This window comes from Cuculus canorus, chromosome 2 (assembly GCF_017976375.1).
Source record: "Cuculus canorus isolate bCucCan1 chromosome 2, bCucCan1.pri, whole genome shotgun sequence".
NCBI lineage: Eukaryota > Metazoa > Chordata > Aves > Cuculiformes > Cuculidae > Cuculus > Cuculus canorus.
In genome coordinates, this window is record NC_071402.1 from 104,120,710 (window position 1) to 104,142,475 (window position 21,766).

The following is a 21,766-nucleotide window of genomic DNA, read 5'->3' on the forward strand; positions in this document are numbered from 1 at the left end:
TATTCTGAACCTTGCATCAGATCCTCTCCCTTCAAAGTACAGAAGAATCTGCTTTGGGAAAACTGCACAACTGAAAACGTGATTTGGGCAAGAATGCCTCTCTGATATCCAGCCCAAAGAGGAAACAGTTGTTGCAGAACCTACTGCCGCAGCACAGATTTTCATCAAAGCATATGAAGTGAAATCCTGGGATTTGATGGGAGTTTTCTCATCAATCTCACCTGTTGTATCTGAAGAGTAAATAATTGATGGTTGCAAAGATCACTCGTAATTTACACAACTCTCTTAAACACAGTAAACCCTCTAAATGCAAATACCAAACAACTCCAAAGTCCATGGTAGCTAGGTTGAATGCTATGTGCAGTTAAATAAGTGCTTAATTAGAACATGAATTCAGAACAGTAAGAAATACTGTATTTCATTAGGATAGTGGAAGGGAAATAGGGAAACAGAAGTTTGTAAAGTTGTCCAAACTAGAATTTGGCCAAAAGCCATCTGTAATTTTTAATGTTTTTACAAAATCAAGCTGAGAGGCAGAAGGCGTCTTTTGGGTTTTAAGGATTTGCTAATTTGCTGAATAAGGGTGTGATCTTTCTGTAGTCACATAATGCCTATTTTCCTGTTTCTGTAAATGGGGCATTACTGTCTGCTATTCATAACATTATACTGGAGTTTAGCTGTTCAGCAAATGCACATGAGACTTTTGGCCATGGAATACTTGTCTTGAGCATGGTAGTTGGGCTGTATATACAGGACAGAGGGAGAATTTGCTATATATGAGGAGTAAAATCCATCAGAACAAGTGTACTAAGAAGAAATCAGGCGAGCTTTACAGTGGAAATACCATGAACAATGCGAAGAATGAAGCATCTAAAACCCTGCTCTGTGGGATGTAGACATCTTAAGGTGTGCTGCAGGATGTTGTTTCCTCCTTTTGTGACTCCACGTGCTAAATCTTCTGAAGATAATGAGAGAAGATAATGAGAGAACCACTCTTCTTATCTGAAAAATATCCTACAAAGCCAGAGGTTACACTTTTCTCTGAAAGCATGTCACGTGTTGGAAAGAAGGCAGCAGTGGGTATGTTTTTGTAATACTGTGGTGAGGTATTTGGAGCAGTTATTCAAGGTTTGAAGGTTTGAATAGGTAAACATTGGAGAACAAACTGTATCCGTTTCAGTGGACTGCAGAGTCAGACTTTCATATGCTCCTTCTGTTTAACAGTTTTATGAAAATATTGCAATTAATATAGTTGACTTTTGGAGCAGGGAGGGAGTGATCTACTTCCCCAAGAATAACATCATGTCTGGCGAGGACAGCGCTGTCTTGACTGTAGTGGGATTTGGATGTGAATTCCTTCTGACAGAGAACGGACCTGAATGTAGGTCAGCAGCCTCCTGAGGGAGTGCTCCAACTATTAATCTGTGCTGATAAGAGGTATAGCTCCTCCCTGTTTTTTAAAAAACAGATGGCTGACACTGTGAAGCTGGATCTATTAGGTATGCTCTGAGAACAGCTACTTCAAATGTGACCTTCAAATGAGATCAGTAGAGAAATATGAGCAGTGGTGTTTTGAGATCAGAGGAGGCATTGGGTTCCTTCAGCCTCTTAGACTTCAGTGCATCTCAGTGCAGACAGAAATCAGACTTTTATGTGCATGGAAAACGTTAATGCCAATAATTGAAGTGTCTGTGGGGTGCTTGGTGGCAGCAGAGCAGTGGTTTTGAGTGGCACTTAAGTGTTGAGGTCAATCTTACTCTTTGGTTGGTAATATGTAAATCATTAAGTATCTATTAAATTTTGTTAATCCTATAGAAAATACGCGAAGATATCTGTTTGCCCTAGATAGGTCAAGAAAGATGACATTATATTGTTTGCACAGCTGTATGTTTGCTGAGGGTATTGTGCCTTATACCAACTCGCCCAAAGAGACTCCTGTTATCTGCTTTCTCTGCCTTGTGATTCCTTGAAGTCACCTTCCTCTTGCAGCGAGCAGATTGAGGTGATGATAGCGGCTGAAGACAGCAGAGGAGTTTGTATGCCTAGTTGTATCCCTAGAAATAGAGACATCCCAGATAACGTGTATTATTAGTGTGGTGTATTCAAACAATGTGTGAATACATATTGCTGTGTTTTTAAAATGCAAGGACAGACATGGCTATTAAACAACTAGAAAGTAAGCAACTGGCTTGCGGGTTTTTTTTAAGGTTGAAACTTACTTGAATAGTAGTAGTAGTTTTGGAGGCGCTGGAAAGTTCTATTGGTGGTTCCTAAAGTTTCTCTAAAGTGAAGATATTTTAATATCTTTTTAAGGGAAAAAAAGTTAAAACTAGAAGATAGTGTTTTGTAGTAATTTGTGTTTATTTTTCAGCCTAAAGGTGAAATGGAAATTTCATAGATTCTTTCTGCATTTCCTTTCATTTTTGCTTCGATGTAGATTTAAACTCCAATCTCAGTACTCTGTGCCTAGAAATTTTAAAAAGGAAAGTTGAATTCACCATAACATTATCAATATTTTTTATATCAAATTTGTATGTCTAATTCTGCATTCTAATTCTAATTAATGCACTTTTAAAGTTTATCTGAAATATGAATAGTCATGTCAGATTCTGCAACTTCGGAGACTAGATTTCCCATCTCTTCAGCCTCAGCTGACTACTTTTTCCATACCACAGAAGGAAATATTTCTGACTAAACTGCTAGGCCATTACTCGTCTGTGCCTATATCAGAAAGCACTTTCTTTTTTTTTGGATCATTGGGCAATTTGAGTCCAATCAGTAGTCTTGAACACTAGTAGTGTATATAACTAATTAGGTGATAACATCTCAGCTAAAACCCCCCTTGCTGCTTCCAACTAATTCTGACTGTTGTTGTGCTCGGCTTGAAATGAAAGTCCTGTTTACGCAAAGCGCACAATGATGGATGGATGGTCTAGCAAGGTTTCTAGAGACAAGCAGCAAGGGTATGAGATAAACCAAGTTAAAGGCCTTCCAGTAGCAAATGATGCATATGTCAGTAGGTCTCTCCAAGACCCTGTTAGGGTTTATGTTACCTTGCTGCATCCCCAAAGTGATTGGTTACTGATGGGTTTATTTTCAAATGAGAGTTGGTAATGGGGCACAAGTATCATTTCCATTTATATTATAGGAATAAGTGTGATTGTTATGATTTATATTTAAGGAGACAGTTCTCATGATCCAACTCAGTCCATTGTTGCCTTGGAGACTTGAATCCTGCCATGAAGTTGCTTCGTGATGCCGGACAAATTATCTAAACCTGAAGATTGACTACTGGGAACTGTGTGATCTTATTCTGCTTGACCAGACAGAGATATTTGGCACATAAAGAGCAGAAGTCCCAAGCACTCAGAAATGCACCTAGGAGTTTGTATGAAAAGAAATGTTCCATTGCATACCGAGATGAAAAATACATCCCTCAGAGCCTCTAGAGGAACACCGGAATTAATTGACAAGTTTTACTACAAGGTGTAGCACCCTTCTAGGAGCAGCAGTGGTCAATAATGTAGGTATATTATCTTGTGTCTATGGCCATATTTGTGGCTTATTGTGAAAAATCAGTTGTTTTGAATTCATCCAAATAAATTATTTTAGAGGGCTCTCTAGAGAGTACCACATTGCAGCTTTTCAACTAGACTGTTTGCACAAATCCCCTTTTGTTCCTACTCTTCTTGCAGGAATTTGTCTGGAGAATTAAGAGCTGTAAAATATTTAAAAATCAATAGAATTTACATGAAAAAATTAACACAAAAATGCATTGACAGGGATAACACTGCATTTGCACAAAAAGCAGCTGGGTATGCATATTTGATTTATACATTCAGTAAGTTTGAGAACATGTTTGTAAGGTCTGTGATCCTTTTGCATAATTTGTGTTGGTTTGTTATTGGAGTTGTCACTTGTACAAGGAAAATTAAATAGCTTGTTTGGAGGCTTGGGATTAAATATGGTAAAATGCAACCACGCAATGTTTTATAAGTAGTGGCTATAATTAATACAATAGTCCAAGCTTAACTGTTTCTCTGAATTAAAGCTGACAACTACCTTGTTAGGAAAAGCACAGATGTAGGGAGTGGATTTTACTGACAGACTTAAAAGAAGTATTTCCATTTTCAAAGTAGCAGTTCTGCAGGAGTTGTGAAACATTTTAAATGTGAAACATTTAAAACATTAGATTTCCAGGTGTTGAGGTGGACTGCATAACTTTGAAATAATCAATTTTAGATCCCCTGGTATCACAGCAGAGCACTGGGTTTCCAAATAAATAGAAGCACTGCTGGGGAAAACATTTCAAGAAAGAGAAAGGCGGAATGAAGAGCATTTTTATATAAGAAGCACTATTTGTTCAGTTCAAAGTGAGGTTTTAGTCTGAAAAATAACCTTTAAAAAGTAGTGTCTTAGAATCTGATGTTAAGTGCTTTTCCAGGAATGTATAGTGCAGATAAGCTCAAGTTTTGGGTTAACACTCCTCCCCACCTTCCCTACACCACAGATAAAAGTGTCGGGTTGCCTCTTAGGTATAACAGTATAAAGTTAGGGGCAAATTTTGATGAGTATAAGATTACAAAAATCTGTTGCTTATTTAAATTAGGCTGATCTTATGGCATTAGTCATCTTAGTTTGGTAAAGACATTGTTAAAAAAAAATAAACTAAAACTTGATAAAACCAAAGCCATGTGACTATTGGCATGTTTACATTAGCATTTTATTTTTGATCAAGAATATGCTTTTGAAGCAAGTCTCCTTATCCTACGTATTTACTGTGCTTGCTTTATATTGCAGAGTGGTTTTGGAATATGTAACCTAATTTCCTTTTGAATGAGACTTAAAAATGTGCTCCAGGAGTGCACATACTGCCCTCATACTGCTGACGGGTATTTAGTTTACAGAACCAGACTAAACCTAACATGAAGTAGCCTCCTTCTCTTCATTTCTTTCCAAAACACCTATAGTGTGAATATCATTGCTTCAACATCAACAGTTTTGGTCTATATTGATTTTATTGTGCCATGCTACTTGTTAATATCGATGTAGGTAGTGTGCATTATCATTGAATTGCCAAAGACATTTATTGATAAAACCAGAGCCTTGTCTTATAAGGCAGAAGTCAGGGTTCAAGAGTAATTGCTACATCGGCAGGTAAATTGCCTATTAGGAACTACATCTGTGTATCAGGTAGGAAACTACAGGTGGTGGTGTATCAGTATCTAAAAAAAAAAACCCCAAAAACTAAAGAAACCACTATGAAGAAACCATTTCAGGAAGCAGTGGATGAACCGTAGTCTGATGGACTAATTTTCCTAAGTTTTTGTGTAATCAAATGTTTACTTAATTTCTGTCAGGGAGGCTGTCCCAGTTGAATATGTTTGGGAAGTGATTGTTACCTCTTAAACCAGGTTCTGAACGAAACAGTCTACTTCAGTTAGCTAGCAATAACATAGAAACTAGCAAGTAGTTCTTCCCAGAGCATCAGTTTTGGACTTGACCTTTGGGGACAGGTGCTTACTTGGCAGAAAATTATGTAGATTTGGTGCAGATCCCCTATACTCCTTTTTTTTAGTTTTAAAATCCCATATTCTGTGCATTGCCATTGGACACAGCAAAAGATGCCATTGTAGGATCATTTTTCTTTCACCAATGTAATACTGGAATATTTCAGGTGTGTTCAGTGGTGTTTTTCTACATGAGCCTTCATTTAAGCAAGAATGTGGGATACCTTAATAGCGTAGTATATTTAAATAGCTGTGTTCCTGATTTGAGGAATATCAGTAATAAAATCTTTTTTTCCTTAAGTGTTTAAAGCTGTCCACTTCAGTTCATTATAATGAATGGGGTTTTTTTTGCTTGATGCCATAATTCATTCTTTATAACCTCATTTGTTTTTCATCCTGTGTTCCTTATACCATGTTAGTGACATCTGCTTCACCAATACTGGAATTTACCATTCTAGCTTTTGTTTGACTTAGTGATGCTTAGCACTGCACTGGAGCAAAGTTTTTCAACCTAAACAGGATGCTAAGAAAACCTTTAAAGTAAAAGCTGATAATTTCTGATTTTTTTTTTTGTAGAGAGTTTTTAAATTAAATAAGACAGTTGAATGTATTAATTAAACTAACCAACCAAGCAAATACAAAACTGACACCAAAGCCAGATCGACAACATAGCAAGTTGCTTTAGTAATTGTCCTTTGTTGATCTATAACAATAGCCTCCACGTATTTCTGCATGAACGTTATTTTGTTATGTTTGCTGGTTTCATGAACTGCTTTCTTGAGAGTTTATTATAATAGGCTCCCACTAAAGAGGGCTTGTGTGGAATTCTTAGAATCACCAGTTCAATGCGAATTCTGCAGCAGAAAAAGAAACTTCAACTGCCATATGAAGAGCTGCCTCAGCTTATTGCTCCACTGTCTTTTATCAGTGTTGCTGTTTCAGAATTGTGAAAGATATGCCTTGTTTGTTCCCACGTACTCTGACATTTAAGTAGACAGTGACTGTTCATTTAAAAATGGAATCTGTGGTGCAGGAATTTCCTGAATGATGATATTGGAAACCAAATCATCTTTTTTTATAATTTAAATCCTGTGAAGCAGACTGATTTTAGAGCAGTGACGTGGGCAGGAGGAAATTTTCAATGGGATCATGCAGAGGTTTTTTTCTCACAGAAGCTCTCTAAATATTTGGATTCCCACCAATGTGAACCGGAATACAAGTAACCCAAATCTGTGCGGTATCTTTTCAAGACATCTTGATTAGTGTCTTGCTTATCTGGATGTATTTTTACCCATGCAGAAATTTTCTGAAAATTTGTAACTACCCTCCTACTCTCAACTTTCTAAATTAAAATAATTAAATACTTTACTAATGGTAAAATCCCTCTGCCCCTGTACTACGTGTCTCTTCCTTCCTCCTTCCTCTGTGCTAAACCTGCCTCATTATGGAACATTCTTATTAGAACTTTGGAAAAGAAAGGAATGACTCCTATTCAGGGAAACAGTAAAACACAAATACTTTTGCTTAGTGGAAGCTCTTTTCTGTTGTTGAAGCTCTGACTTTGGAGTCAGACTTTATTAGCATCTTGGGGCATGCAGGTATCATAGCACAGTGTATCCCCCTCATTGTTTGTTGCTGCTTATATTGTTTCACAAAGACTAGGAATAGCAGTGATTTGGGGTTTTTTTTGTTGCAAGCAGTGAAAGCTTTTTTCCCTTGGAAAATTCAATGGCCAGGAAGCTCACAGTATGCAGAATAAATTCTAGTGACATTATTCTAACAGTGAAGGGAAACAAAGAAGGGTCATATATTATTTTATTGGCTACCTGAGTAAAGGTTGTATTTAAAAATATATATGCCTTTTGAATATGCTTTGTGACAGACATACAGCCTGAAGACTGGCATGTGACAAGGGGAAATCAATAAAAAAATGCATAATGATGTTATAAATATTTATAGAATAGCTGGATGAGTATGATATGACAGGGAGAAGCCAAGAAGACTTTTAGAATAGCAAATATGTGCTCTAAAATATATTATAACTCTTCTAACTGAGTTAAAATGGGGTAAAAAGGCATTGCATAGGCTGTCAGAGATGTTCACAACACCTTTGATTAAAGTCCTTCCTAAGCAACCATGAGAAAAGCTTTGTCAAAGAAGATGTGTGGCTAAATAAAAGTTGGAAAGCAGATAGGGGAAAAAGTTTTCAGAACAGATGAGGTTATTCACTGATGGTCCCAGTGGGATGTGTAGGGATTGTTGATTGATTTGTAGCCTAAGAAAAGTAAGAAATTGGTTCTTTTTTTATGACAGGATTAAAATAGTCCAGCTTTATCCAAATCTACCAAGTCTGCTAAAAGGTTTTTTTTAAATAGATTTTTGCATGTAACTGGTTGTTGATGTAGTTGTGCACATGTCTTTAAATTGTGCCTGTAGACTGCAGGATTTATCAGCACCAAATAGGAAAACAAGCAAGTATGACTGGAGATGAACAAAGTTGGTTCCCTAAAAGCAAGTAAAAATTTCCTGCAGTTATCTTTCTCTACTGTAGAAACTGGGCCTTACTACATGGCTAATTCCTCTACAAGAGGACTTAGCATTGTGGGACTTGGCTCCATTCGTTCTCTGTGTTGATGTAAACATCAAGAATAAGCTGGAGGTTTTGTATTGAGGAATTTATTCTTGTCTGCTTGTGCTGCAGATGGCTGAATTTGCTCAGTCTGCAAAAGCTTCGAGAAAAGCACATAATGAAAGAGAAAATTATACTAAAAATGGAAGAAAGTATGCAAGAGACCAACTTGTTCTGCCTCTAACAAAAAGGCAACAAAAGCTTCCTCAGTAGAGATTACCATATCTGGGGACAAGTTATTTTTGCTGCTGAATTCTTGCTTACAGAATTCTCTTTCCCTTTAGTCCAAACAGAGCACAATTTTGTTAATGGTTGGGTCAGAGTGCTAATTATCTTTGTGAAAAATGTATGGGCAGACAGTCCAGGAGATAGAAGCTTCCTAATTTGTTAAGGGCTTTTAAAGATAAATGGCTTTGAAGTAGATTTGTTTTCAAACGAATAGCCAGTAGAGTGCTCGGAGCATTGGCATAGTGAGCCCTCATCAGTTTTTCTCAGAGTGATGGATGTTGCATATTCTATCCATTGATGTGGTCTTTGCTATCAGAAGTCCCTATTTATTAATAGTTTTTAGGGCAATGACTGTAAATTATTGCAGTCCAATTTTATTACTGTTTTACATCTACCAAGGACTCAGCCCTTTTTGCAGCTTTATATTAACTCAGTGAGCACCATTAAAATATTGACATTTAGGCTCATTTTGGTAGCATTAATCAGAGCATTTTATCATGCATTAATTGCAGGGGTTTCAAATTACTGGGACATTCACTTTTCTACAAGTAGGAGAGATGGTAATTTCCATTTTTCCACTTTTTCAGCCCATAACTGTGCTTAAAAAAAAAAAGCCTAACCCAAAGCGCACTCCCCCTCCTGATTGCATGTGCTGGGGACATCTGCCTCTTTGTTTTTCTGCAACAACTGAACTAGTAAGAACTACCAGCTCTCTGAAAATCTGCCTCTGAACTCTCCTTGTGGACACCCATAGCCAAACTTTGGCTTAAAAAATGTATCTTGCTATATAACAGGAGTCCTCCTGATGTGCAAAAAAACACTAAAAGTCTTCTGCATTTTCATATGCTGATATGGGTTAAGGGTCTAAAACAGACACAGAAACGCCTTTTGTGATTCACCAGCAGGAATAGGTTTACAGCACCCGCGTCTATTTGAATTATTGTAACAGTAAAAGAACCTGTGATGTTTGCTGGCGCTCTTCGGTGGAGGGCATCACTAGATGATTAGATTTAATATAAGGAGTTGGCAGCCTTTCTCACTTAACCATCATTAGGAGATCTGCTGCTGAGGTCCCATTTTGTGAGGCAGCTGGAAACTGGCACTTAGTTTGAATGTATTGTTTTCTGCTTTTCTCATAAAGTTCAAGGACAATGCAGAACTGTTCAGACTAAGAAAAGAAAAAGATTTTTCTCACTTTCCTTTATTTACTTGGTCCTCTGACACCTCCATTCTTTTCTAAGTAAATTTATTCCCCTATATATATATATAATCAGTTAAATAGAAGCGTGTAGCGTGTCAGCAGACATGCAAATGGAAGACATGAGGGAAGGTATTTGAAAGCACCACGCAGAAGATAGCTGTGATAAACATGTAGACTTTTTTACTGCAGTAAAATTATCTAGGTCTTCAGTAGCATTTCTCTTGATACTTATGAAGAAGGACAGTACTGTTATTTCTGGCTTAGGGAACTAAGGCATAGAATGGGTCACTGGAGAAACCCTAAGTCACTCAAAAGTTGAGAATAGTGGTGTCCCAATCTCCTAACCTTCACTTCATGCTCCTAATCACGCATTTAATTTGTTGTTTTAAAGATTGTCCCCTTCCTACTCTCACCCTAAGATATTTCTGCACTTTCAGGGGTTTCGCCATCTGCATTTTCCCTAGTAACATCATATGGCTTAAGCCACGGCTTGACCCCGAGCCTTCTGCCTCTTGCTATACTGGATCTGCTTAAAAGCTCAAAAGGCTTTCTAGTGATAGAGGTTTTCTTTTTTTCAATTACAGTGGCTTCACATGACCAAATAATATTTCATTAATCTGATTGCCTAAGGATATCAAGCTCCAGGGGAAACTTGTATCACTGTATGATTGGCAAGCTAATTAGGAAGTGAAATAATGCAAATCCCACCACAGGAAACCATCATAAGATTTATGTATTTACTCTTTGAAACCAAAGTCTGTCATATCATAAATCCTTTTATTTTAAGTCTTTTATATTTGTAGGTTTATTATCGACCTTCCACAATGGACATATTGCTAGGACAGGAGGCTTTAGCAGCCTATTCAGACTGTTGGATCCGTTCAGGTTGCTGTTAAATCCACTGAGATTTCCAATCTGTACTATTACCTAGATAACACAGGTTAGAGTTTCCTTTTGCTTTTACCAGCTGTGATTTTAAGCTCCTTGTGCCTGTCCTTTCATTCTGTATTTTTAAAACATCTACCACAGCGGATCTATCACAATTGGAGCTTCTCATGATATGAAAGCATAGGTACAGAAGTCACTGATGGCAGCAAGAGTTCTGCATTCACCAGGAGAGAGGAATATTGGACCTAGATTGCAGACAGCTTCATAGGGAGGCAGTTACAGCGTTCCCTGTTAATAGAGGCCAGGGCGAAGCTAATATCAGTAAATGCTGCATCCAGGCAGCAGGAGTGAGTGGGAGATTAAATAGGAGTGCTATATTGATGTGGAGTCCTGTTGAGGGTTGCCTTCAATGGATAAAAGTCACCTATAAATTAAAAGTTTAGCAAAACCCTACCAAGTAAAAAGCTTCTAATGAAGTTCTGGCAGCTTTACTATCTGAAAGTGATGAAACCTAAGAAGCAAGGAAATTGGTGGAGTTGCTCTGAGGTGTTTGAACTATAATTAAAATGGGAAAAGCAAAATAAAGAAAATAAAGGGGAAAAAATCAATATCCTTACTAATAAGAATCAACATTTATCTTACAGGAAACCTGAAGTTTTGCCTTCTGATTCTGAACCAGCCTTTCAACAAAGGTCATTTTCATTGTCTGTGGAGCAAAGGTAATAATAACTTGCATACATCTTCATTTGGTTATTTACTTAGCCGCTACCCAGCTAATATGCTTCATGTCTGTTGAATTGCAATGTAGCAATTTCCTCCTAACTAGAGCAACCTTCTGGGGAGGGTGTGAATCGGCAGAATATGTCCCTTGTTGCTGAATGCAGCAAATGAGCTGATTATGTAAATTCTTTGTCTCTGCATTGCTTACGTCAGTGGGAACTTTATGAACTGATCTGTATAAGACTGTAGCTTTTCAGAGGCATCTTAGGTATGATCATTGTTCTGCTGACAAAGTGTAGTAGATCAATGGTGCGTTTAGGAGACTGGAAGTGAGCGTCCTTTTAAAGGTCATCAGTGAAATGTGTTAATTTTAATCAAAATAAAATGAACCGTGTAGATATTATGTTGTGGAAGCAGTGGGAATTTGCGTGCATGTTGGAATTATGCAGATCAGGTTTCACTACCCCTTTGTTTAATATGCACAATGCTAATCATCATCTCTGGTATGATAGCTGAAGTTTTTCTGACATTTTGTGGAGACAGATAAATCTTTACAAGCTTGGAGCTATTAATTCCTCCACTACAGAAATGTAGTCCTTCAGAAGCTTTCTGACAAACAACAGGAACTGTCTTGTTATGAGGCTGGGAACCTTGCAGAGAGATTCCTCTTAAATGACTGGAGCAGATAGAGCTATTTGGTTTCACGGTAGGCATAAGGACTGGCAGGGGGTAGCTGTACAGTTAAAAGGAATTGGAGTAAGGGATGAAGTGGGAAGGATGTGTTTATACCACTTAATTCCTGTAAACCTAAAAGTTGCCTATGTAAGCAGAGGAGTGGGAAAAGAAGGGAGACACTTGCATTGGATGATTCGAAGCATCTGAATGAGTACTGTACCCTGAATGGGCTCTCTTTTGCTTGCAATATCAGCAAAAAATGGCCCCAAGAAGTGCTCAGTGGAAGGGCTGTCAAGTGTATTTTCTAGATGCAATTCTACATATTTTTTGATTAAAAAAGATACACTGAAAGACATACCCTGTATTAAATAACTAAGGGAAGAAGGGTAAGCATTTTTATCTTATTTCTTTGTCCCACCTTTCCTGTGATTTGAGGGTTGAGGTTGAAAAAGTGAGAGCAAACTAAACATGCACAGTTACTGAAGGCAGTAGTACCTTGTGTGGGTTACTTTTATGCTGTATTCTGTTAATCAGACTTTTTTTATCTGTTCTTTGGAATTTGAAATCTTCCTTTTGCAATCAAACCTGTGCAAGGGTGACCCTTGGGGCATGGAGTGCTTCTAATTGTAACACTAATGAGCCCTGAGCTGTAGTGCTTCAATGAAGGGCTGGAATGGGAAGCTGAATAAAATTGAGTGGACCACAGAATGTCTTGCTTGAGACTATCTCAATGGGTTTCTGTCCTGTGAGAATAACTGTATTGAAAGCAATTTCTGGTGCTGTAAATAGTTTTTCGAAGAGTGTGTGAAAGTTAGGAGCAGAAATCCTATTTAAGCTAATAAAACTTTTGCTGATAGGTTATTTCCAGAAATAGTTAATATTTTCTGTCTAAGTAAAGTGACAGAGGAAGGTGGTGACGTAGTAAACCCAAAATGTTTTTCTTCAAAACTTCTCAGCTTTGGTAAATTGCAGTGAATCCACAACAAGTTTTTCACAAAACCTGACTGACAATCCTTATGGACTACTGTAGGTATCACAATCTTATGCCTCCTGGATTCTGCTGCTGAAGAAGTCTCAGCAGAGAAGCTGTTGCAGGACTACAAGAACCTGGGGTTTTTGGTATGTGAACTTAAAGAAGTCCCGAAAGAAAGAAACACCCTTAGAAACAGTGCTTGATGACCAGCTGAATATGCTTGAGATATCATAAAAAAAATGATGAGAAGGAAACAATGGAGCTGTTGATCCACAGAATATTGCCAGCTACACAAACTGGGGGAAAAAGAGAGAGAAAAATCCAGAGGGGTGAGAGGGAGAAAGATAAAATATTGACTGACTTGTCTAAGTTACAGCAATCTTGGGTGTTATACCGAGTACAGAATGCTGAGACATAAGTGTTATTTTCAAGTAGGTTTTGTCCTATCAAAACAACTTGTTTCATTAGCCTGGTCGCTTTAACATCAAGTGAAAATAAAGGTGTGATGTGATACATCCTGAGTTTAAAAGAAAAAAAAAAATCACATAGATAAGTGTGGCTATTCTAGGCTAAAATCATCCCAGGTGTAACTCCTTGACCTCACAAAAAAAGTGGTTGCAGCTAATTAGCCTTTGTCTTATTACAGTCTTGTATGAAATCTATTTTTACTGACATACTTTGAAGAGAATTATTTCAATCTGTACAAGTTTGCATAAACTCCATTACCTATGCTTTGTGAAGGACACTGAAATCTGTTTTCTTCACTCCAGGGAGCAGCTTTTAACAATCTTACCATATAAACTGGATAAGTGAAAATAGGAAGGTAGTATAAGCTAAAGACTATCATGATTTTAGCCTATTATATTCATTACTGTAGCAAATCAATCTAGAACATGTTCCCTTTTTGTTAGGTACATACAGTTACACAGTATTAGTGCAGTTCTTAAGGCAGGATGGATGAAATGGTGGAGAAGGGATAGTTTGCAATAGCAGGATGAAGGGTAACGTGGCAGAAAGAAATGGTAGTTCACTGAAGGATTTATTGGATTGGGTATAATGGCGAGGGGACAAACCAAATGGTGAGAGAAATGGAGAAGAATAGATCAGTGAAGAGGAATAGGGAAGGAAAAAGGTCTCACGGTAAGTGAAGCTGATATAGGGAGACCATATGGGAAGGTGAGGTGGCTGCAGAGGATTGGGAATAGACTATGAGCAAGCACAAGTCTAGGAACATTATTATCAAAAGTGCCTTGACTGTAGCTGTTAATGCAGTCATTTTGAAACAGGGGGAGTTGTACAGCTACCCTTGCAGTCCTTATCATAGAATCACTAGGTTAGAAGGAACCCACTGGGTCATCGAGTCCAACCATTCCTAACACTCCCTAAACCATGCCCCTCAGCACTTTGTCCACCCGTCCCTTAAACACCTCCAGGGAAGGTGACTCAACCACCTCCCTGAGCAGCCTGTTCCAGTGCCCAATGACCTTTTCCGTGAAAAATTTTTTCCCGATGTGATTTTTCTCCTTTTTTCCTCTGGCGGAGTTTGAGGCCATTCCCCCTTGTCCTGTCCTTTGTCACTTGGGAGAAAAGGCCAGCTCCCTCCTCTCTACAACCTCCTTTCAGGTAGTTGTAGAGAGCAATAAGGTCTCCCCTCAGCCTCCTCTTCTCCAGGCTAAACAACCCCAGTTCCCTCAGCCTCCTCCTCATATGACTTGTTCTCCAGCCCCTTCACCAGCTTCGTTGCTCTTCTCTGGACATTCTCCAGAGCCTCAACACCCTTCTTGTAGCGAAGGGCCCAGAACCGAACACAGTATTCGAGGTGTGGTCTCACCAGTGCCGAGTACAGGGGCAGAATAACCTCCCTGGACCTGCTGGCCACGCTGTTTCTGGTACAAGCCAAGAGGCCATTGGCCTTCTTGGCCACCTGGGCACACTGCTGGCTCATGTTCAGTCAGCTGTCAATCAAGACCCCCAGGTCCTTCTCCTCCAGGCAGCTTTCTAGCCAGACTTGTCCTAGTCTGTAGCACTGCGTAGGATTGTTGTGCCCCAAGTGCAGGACCTGGCATTTGGCCTTGTTAAACCTCATGCTACTGGTCTCAGCCCAGCGGTCCAGCCTGTTCAGATCCCTTTGCAGAGCCTAAATCCCTTTGCAGAGCCCAGTTATCCTAATTGTGGAAAATACATGCAAGAGACAGGGCCCTGTTTTTCTCAGAATGGCTCATTTTTGTGTCCAGGAGGTTCCTATAAGGAACACTGGACCCAGTGGGGACCTTAGCTTGATAATCCTGTCACACGTCCTAAATTCCTGCCTGTATTTCAGTGATGTTTCTAGTCCCTGGTTTACTGTTTAACGAAAAAAAAAAAGTCAAGGGAAAAAAACCAGTTTACATTAGTCTCTAGGGCTACTTTGCAAGTATTTTCAAATGTAAATATATCTTTAACAGAAATGACTGTGTGTTGGAAGTCTGAAGCTATCTCTACATTAAGGCTGAGAAGTAGTAAGGTCTAGGTTTTAGCTGCTGAAAAGAAAAGAGGCTTTCCAGAGAGTAAACAGAAGTTCCTGAGATTTTGATTCTGCTCTTTAAAACATTTTTAATCAGAAATACAGTGACTTATTTATGCCAAGATTTTCAGCAGAGTCTAGTGATCGCAAGTGCTTCTGTTTTTTTGATGTATCTCTAGTGAAGTACCAGGAAAGGGGCAAAGTTATTTCAGTGCTAAGAAATCACCTCTGTAAAGTTGTCTCAAATTCAGGTTCTCAAAATTATTTCTTATTTCTGAAAACATTACCCCTACAAGCAATAATACTCAAATATTCCAACGTTTTGTGATCCCAAATATCGTCACTTGATGGTACCACACTGAATGGCTCTGCATTGTGTTTTCCATTCTTAAACATTGACAATGATAGATGTGAAAAGCAAGAAGTTAAACTCTGAAAAATAACATTATTATTTCACGAATCAGTGTAAAATGGCAACATTCTACAGCAGTCTGGTGAAGTTCCCATCAGTGCTGTATTTCTGGGAACGGCAGGTTTGTCATTAAATAGCGTCTTTGTATTTGCTATGGAGAAAGACATGCTACAATCTTGGTTTTCCTTAGTTACCTTTAACCTCTGGCTGGGTGTTCTTATATCCATGGGTTTACTGGTAACTGCAGTTGTAGAATTAAAATATTGGTTAATTCAGTTCTGCTTGGCTGAAGAGGAAGACTATTACACTTGTGCTCTATAGCAAGGAAACATGTCCATGGATTTTTTTCAGTTCTTACAATGGTAGTAGTACATTAGCCTCTGTGCCTTCCTCAAAAAGATTGTGATCTTTGTCTGCCAATAAAGGCTTTCTGTGAAAGCTTTTAATCAAACAGAATTTGTCAAACTGCTTTAAACATTAGCCACTCATACTACAAAATGTCCCTGGCTGATGTACTAGAATAAACAACCAACATCCTTTTGGATGTGTTCATCCTTTTGGAATGGGCTGACTGAATCCTGACTTGTTAGATATGTATTTAATGTTGGATGAGCAGATGGAAAGGAGACATTTATGAGATAGAGCTGCAAAAATGTCTGTCCTTCAGGAGCACTTCCCTAAATAGTGTCTTTCATGGGCTGTTCTTTTCAGTGAAGGAATTTGGTGTCTGTCTATGTCTCCTTATTATGTTGCCCTACCAGCCACTGCTGTATATGTATAGTATATAGGCTTTTTATGACACGTTTTAGATCACGAACATGGAAGAACTCCAGAAAAAGAAATGTTGCTCACTCTAGAGATTTCACCTCTGTATTTTTGGGGGTGTCTGTATACTGAGATAACAGCAAGCAGGCTTCTGTTGCAGCAGTATAATAACTCAAATCCAAACTGTGTTAGATTGTCCTCATGTAAACAGTATTTTATTACACTACATCTGTTGCGAATACTTATCCATAAATTGAGTTTTTCAGGTTTCCATCTCTATCAATAGCCATTTTACAACAATCAAAGTGACTATTGGATTTTATCCAATAGTATCTTGAATGTGAGGCTTTCGTGACAAGGTCAGCCTACTGTTTGATCAAAATGCTGCTAAGGAATGGATTGTTAGCAGCTGGAGGTGACTGCAAAGTATGAAATATCTCCTCTTCCTGAGTAATCAAGTAAAAAAGGTGCTAATTTGTATCATGATTTTCAGAGGCATCTGTCTTTGAGGGCCACATGCTTCTATGCATTTTATGTTCCATATGCTTTTGTCTGCAGTATAAATGGTGAGTAATATTTTGAATGTCTTCTGTTGAGGTCCAAGAGCTGTTTATAAGTGTAAATAAGATATAAATACAAGTGGCAATGCAAAGCTCAGATAAATGTACTGAGAGGAAAGTAACAGATAGTTGGAACATCTTGAATGTCTCTGAGCAGAGAAAAGGTGGTGTAATGGGAGGAAATAACCTGACTTTCCCTGATGCTGTTTTTTCTTATCCATGATTGATACCTTTTCCTCCATTGTCTTAATGATTGACCTCACCTACACTTCTGGAATTATTTGTATGTACAGCCATTAACTTGCCCTCTTGCCTGTCAGCAATGAACTTGCCTTGTTGGCATATGGTGTGTTTTTTTCTCACCTTTTCTTTTAATTTCTAGCTGAACTTATTTGCAATATATCTCAAATTTGTACTAGACCCAGAATTGGCAGCTGGTGTAAAACTTGAGTGAATTTAGAGCAGCTGCTATTAATAAATAGGAAAATGTTCATAAAAATGGTGATTGGGATGTCACATGGACTTCTATGCTTTATTGCATTTTCCAGCAGGCATCCAGACTAGCAGTAACTCTTACTGCTGGCCTCAGCTAAACTACTCTGTTCTCCCCTGAGTAATATTAGACTCCTGATAAGTCAACAATGAAGTTCATTTTCCCATATTTGAATCAAACAAGAATATAATTTCTGGTTTATATTTAGTGACTTATATTTGCTGTTCTGTGCCACCCAATGTAGATTTTAAACTGAATTTTTTCCAGTGGTGTGCCTGCTGTCAGACTGCATGCGGTGAGTTAATGTCCTTCAACTACAGCAGTGTGAGAGATGTTATTTCAAGTGTTCTCGAGAGTAGAGCATCTACAATATACTTTAGGAAAAAAGAAAACCTGGCCCTGATTAGGTCTGACTAACACTATGCTTTAAGCTTGGAGACTAAGTAATATCTGGATCTTAAAACATGCTAAGTTTGCACTAGCAGGGATTTGGGGAAGAGAGTTTTTCTAGACCAAGGTTTGCTGCCCATGATTCAGTGTATAAGCTTGACCTGTACGAGATTTTCGTTGTTGAGATGGAGGTTTACATTTATCTTCATAAAAGTAAGTTTAAAACTCCAAAGATAAATTCTTCTATTTATGACACATATACTGTGAGCTTTCTGTTTTGGGATCGGGTCTACCAAGAGGTAGCCCAAGTGTATGGACATTTGGAAATGTAAGTCTCATTGATTTGTGTGGCTTTTTAGGTAGTTATTGGCAAAGCTGAGAACAAGAGCTGATCTTCCAGGCCTTTCACACAATTCAAGTTCTCTCACCATAGTAGTAACTGTAATAGAAGTAAAGTCTTTAGATGAAATTTGAGACTTACTAAACTGCATTTTTTTTAATTTTATTTTAATTCTCTGCAAATCCAGCACCAGGAAATTCTAAGATCTAGAATGAATTTTTGTTTGTTAGATGGATTTGAGATTTTGTTTGAAAAATGAAAAAAAAATTGTGATACTTTGAAAAGCTATGCCCTGCTGAGCTCAAGTTCAGGGTAACAGAACAACAGAGAATTACTTTGAAGTACTAGTGAAAAGCATAACATTATTACAACAGAAGAAAAAAAAATTGGAAGGGTATTACAGCACTTTTTTGCTATTGAGCTGCGATGCAAATCCCATTAGGGGAGTTCTATTGTCAAAAGAGTTTCTATATAGAAGTCTTTGATAGTATCATACTATATATCCTGTTACCATGATGTTTCCCAGAGGACAGTTCAAAGAAGGAGCTTTAGAAAATATTGTCAGGAGAATGCATTAGAGCACCCCAAGCTAAAAGGGAAGCATAATGCTATAGAAAAAAAGATGATTAATAGCTCATTTTATTAGTGATTCAACAAGATAAATGGTCCTGGCAACACATGTAGAGAGCAGGGGTGAATGCATGAGGGTTAGCATAAGGAAGACCTGTGACAGAAAAGAGACAGTTCTTAATCCCATAAAAGGAACACTTGATTTTTCCCTGCCTCAGGCTACACAGTGAGGCATGTTTAAAAAGATTGTTTCTCTGGGAGTCACTACAAGGCAAAGGTATTATTTTCATAGCTAGGGCTTAGCATGAATCCACTAGTAGGGTGAAGATGTAAAGTCTTGTAAAAGATGGATATTATCTATGGTTACTTATGTCAGAGTCTTCTCACTGGCTGTGATGGCCTTTGGATCAAACCATTGTTTTATAGTCTTCTTTTTCTCTTACTCTAGGGTTGCCTAAGGGTAAAGAAACTTTTTTATTATTTTCTATTTGAATTTTTTTTAAAAAAAGCCTATACTGCTACAAACACCTCAGCATTAATTTTGGTCCAGTGCTTATTTCAAATTGTGATTGCCTTTTCAAAATGGATTTCTTCTTTTTATTTTACCTAAAGCTACTTATGTTTCCAGCCTTTGAATATTAAAGATTTTGATTACTTGATTACCATGATTGTAATAATGAGTAACTCAGCCAGTGAATAGTTTAACTCTTCTGTAATAACTTGAGAATATGCTAGTACTTATTGGTTACTTGGCTGATGGACTGTGCATCCTTCACTGTCTTCAGTGTCTGAAAGGACATCAGTAGTTTGAGAACATGGATGTTGGATGGCTAGTTTTCTTATCTAAGTGCCTTACATACTGTCTTGTGTTCACCCATATTATCCAGTATTAAAACTGGACTTTAAATAAATGTAAGTCAGAAAATAGTTAACCTTTCTGCTCTACTCACTATCTTTGCTCTTTTGTACAGGTAGAATGTTTTGTTAGAATATAGCAGTCCATAGTTTGAGTTTGGTATCATGGTGGGTGTTTATTCCTAGGCAAGGACCAGAGTTTTTCAAGAGTTATTGGAAGGCTCATCACTTTATGTGTGTACTTGGAGACACTAATGTTTTGAGTCAGAAGAAAAGAATACTTAGTGGTACCAAATCAGCGGTTAAACCTGATGACTTTACTGGGATTATTCCTGTGGTTCAGCTGTTGAACATCCATACTATTTGAACAGTTCCGTATTAGAACCTTGGAGAATGGATTGGGTTTTTTGTATTGTTTGCTTCTGATTGCAGCAAAGATTTGCTTATTTAAGTGGGTGAAGCTCTCTTGACTTTGATTCAGTTTCATGTATTTACACCTGCCGAAAACTTAGCACGTAAAAGTAGAACAAATATTGTGGTTATTAACACCTTTTCTCTCACAAGTTATCAATTCTTTATCTAATACACTGAGAAGACAAACAGAAGCCAACTTCAATTTTCTTGACAGTGAATCATATTGCAGGAAAAAGAAAATTTGTTATAGGTTTCTCATTCTGGAAAATTTCATTGACCTCAGAAACAGCAGGGACAACCCATAATTTTTAGAAATGTTTTATTATCATTTTCCATTCTTGGAAACTTTATGACTAGGAGCTTGATGTAAAGGCTCTTGATGTCAATGTTCCTTTAGTTACTTTGAATTAATTTGGCTCAGACCCTTATATAAATCTTGCTTTAGAGAGGGCCTGCTCCTCTTTTCACTGAAAATAAGTTTCGTGTTAGCTCAAATGTCCTGGATAAGGTGTTGTTAGCACAAGAATGATTGTTCAATGCAAGTCTCATTAGCACTGAACTAATTCAGTCCTGTAGAGTATGAATATTACTCTGTTGGAATTTCTTTTTCAAAATATCAGTTCCTTCAAACCTCAAACCCTTGCTGCTTGTGTTTAGAGTCTGGCTCCTTGGAACTTTTGAGTTGTTCAGCAGGTAGCAAGATTTTTTGCTTATTTCTGAACACACACTTGTCTTTCAACCTTTGTAATGTTACTTGCATCAAGCAATTTGCATTGGCTCCTAGCTTCCAGTAGTCCAGAGTATTAGGTTGGTGTTTGTGAGCTGTAATAAGCTATGAATAATGAATAGCCAGGTTAGACTAGATGATAAAGTCTAGAACATCACTCTTGAAATAGATTTCATTTGAAGAGGAACAGAGAAAGAGGGGCTGATTAGATTTTGCAAGTCTTTGAAGTGGCACCAGATATTTTGATGTTAAAGAACTGGAGAAGCTCAGAGTGCGTTTAGACTGCACTATTCAATAACATTAGTGACCTGAGAAAGAGCTCAGACCTGTGACATGCTGCCACAATGACTTACAATTACTTTGGGGCTATGCTAATTCTACACTTTAATAATTATGTTAAGGTTTTTACAAAAAAATTGCATAAGTTATTCAACCTGTAAAAATATATGGTTCAACAAAATAACACAATTAATGTTTAATACAGGATTAAGGTAGACAAAACTGCTTTGAAGTCCATTGAGTTACAAAGTGAAAGCGCTATTAAGTGTAGTATCTCGTCTAGGCCTTTACAAAAGAAAGAGACTTGGATGATATTTTGGTTTTGATTGCCCAAATTGTCATCTTAAATAAACTATGGCTTTAAGGGGACAGTGACCCTCCCTCTAAAACACATTCCAGCCTTCCTTTTTACCCACCCAGGACTGAGAGAGAAGCCGAGTACTGGGCAACTGAGGCATGCAATCATGCAGCACTTCTTAACAGCTTAGCCTATGTTTCATCTTCATTTAAACCCACCGAAAATACTGAATGTTTGAACAGTCCACTTACTGTCTTGACAGCTAATCCAAGATAAAGGGAATGAGAATTATACTTTCTATTCCTAGGAGGATAAATATTAAGTCCCTTACTCTTC

General features: G+C 37.9%; 1 protein-coding gene across 3 annotated transcripts in view; it reads left to right on the forward strand.

Annotated features, from left to right (window-relative positions):
* The window catches only part of TPK1 (thiamin pyrophosphokinase 1), a 303,110-nt gene that overhangs the window by 45,584 nt on the left and 235,760 nt on the right, over positions 1-21,766 (forward strand). For all 3 annotated transcript variants that reach the window (XM_054059844.1, XM_054059842.1, XM_054059843.1), the window contains exon 2: positions 11,101-11,175. In XM_054059844.1, the coding sequence (XP_053915819.1) occupies positions 11,101-11,175 (75 nt within the window). The remainder of the gene's footprint in view (positions 1-11,100; positions 11,176-21,766) is intronic.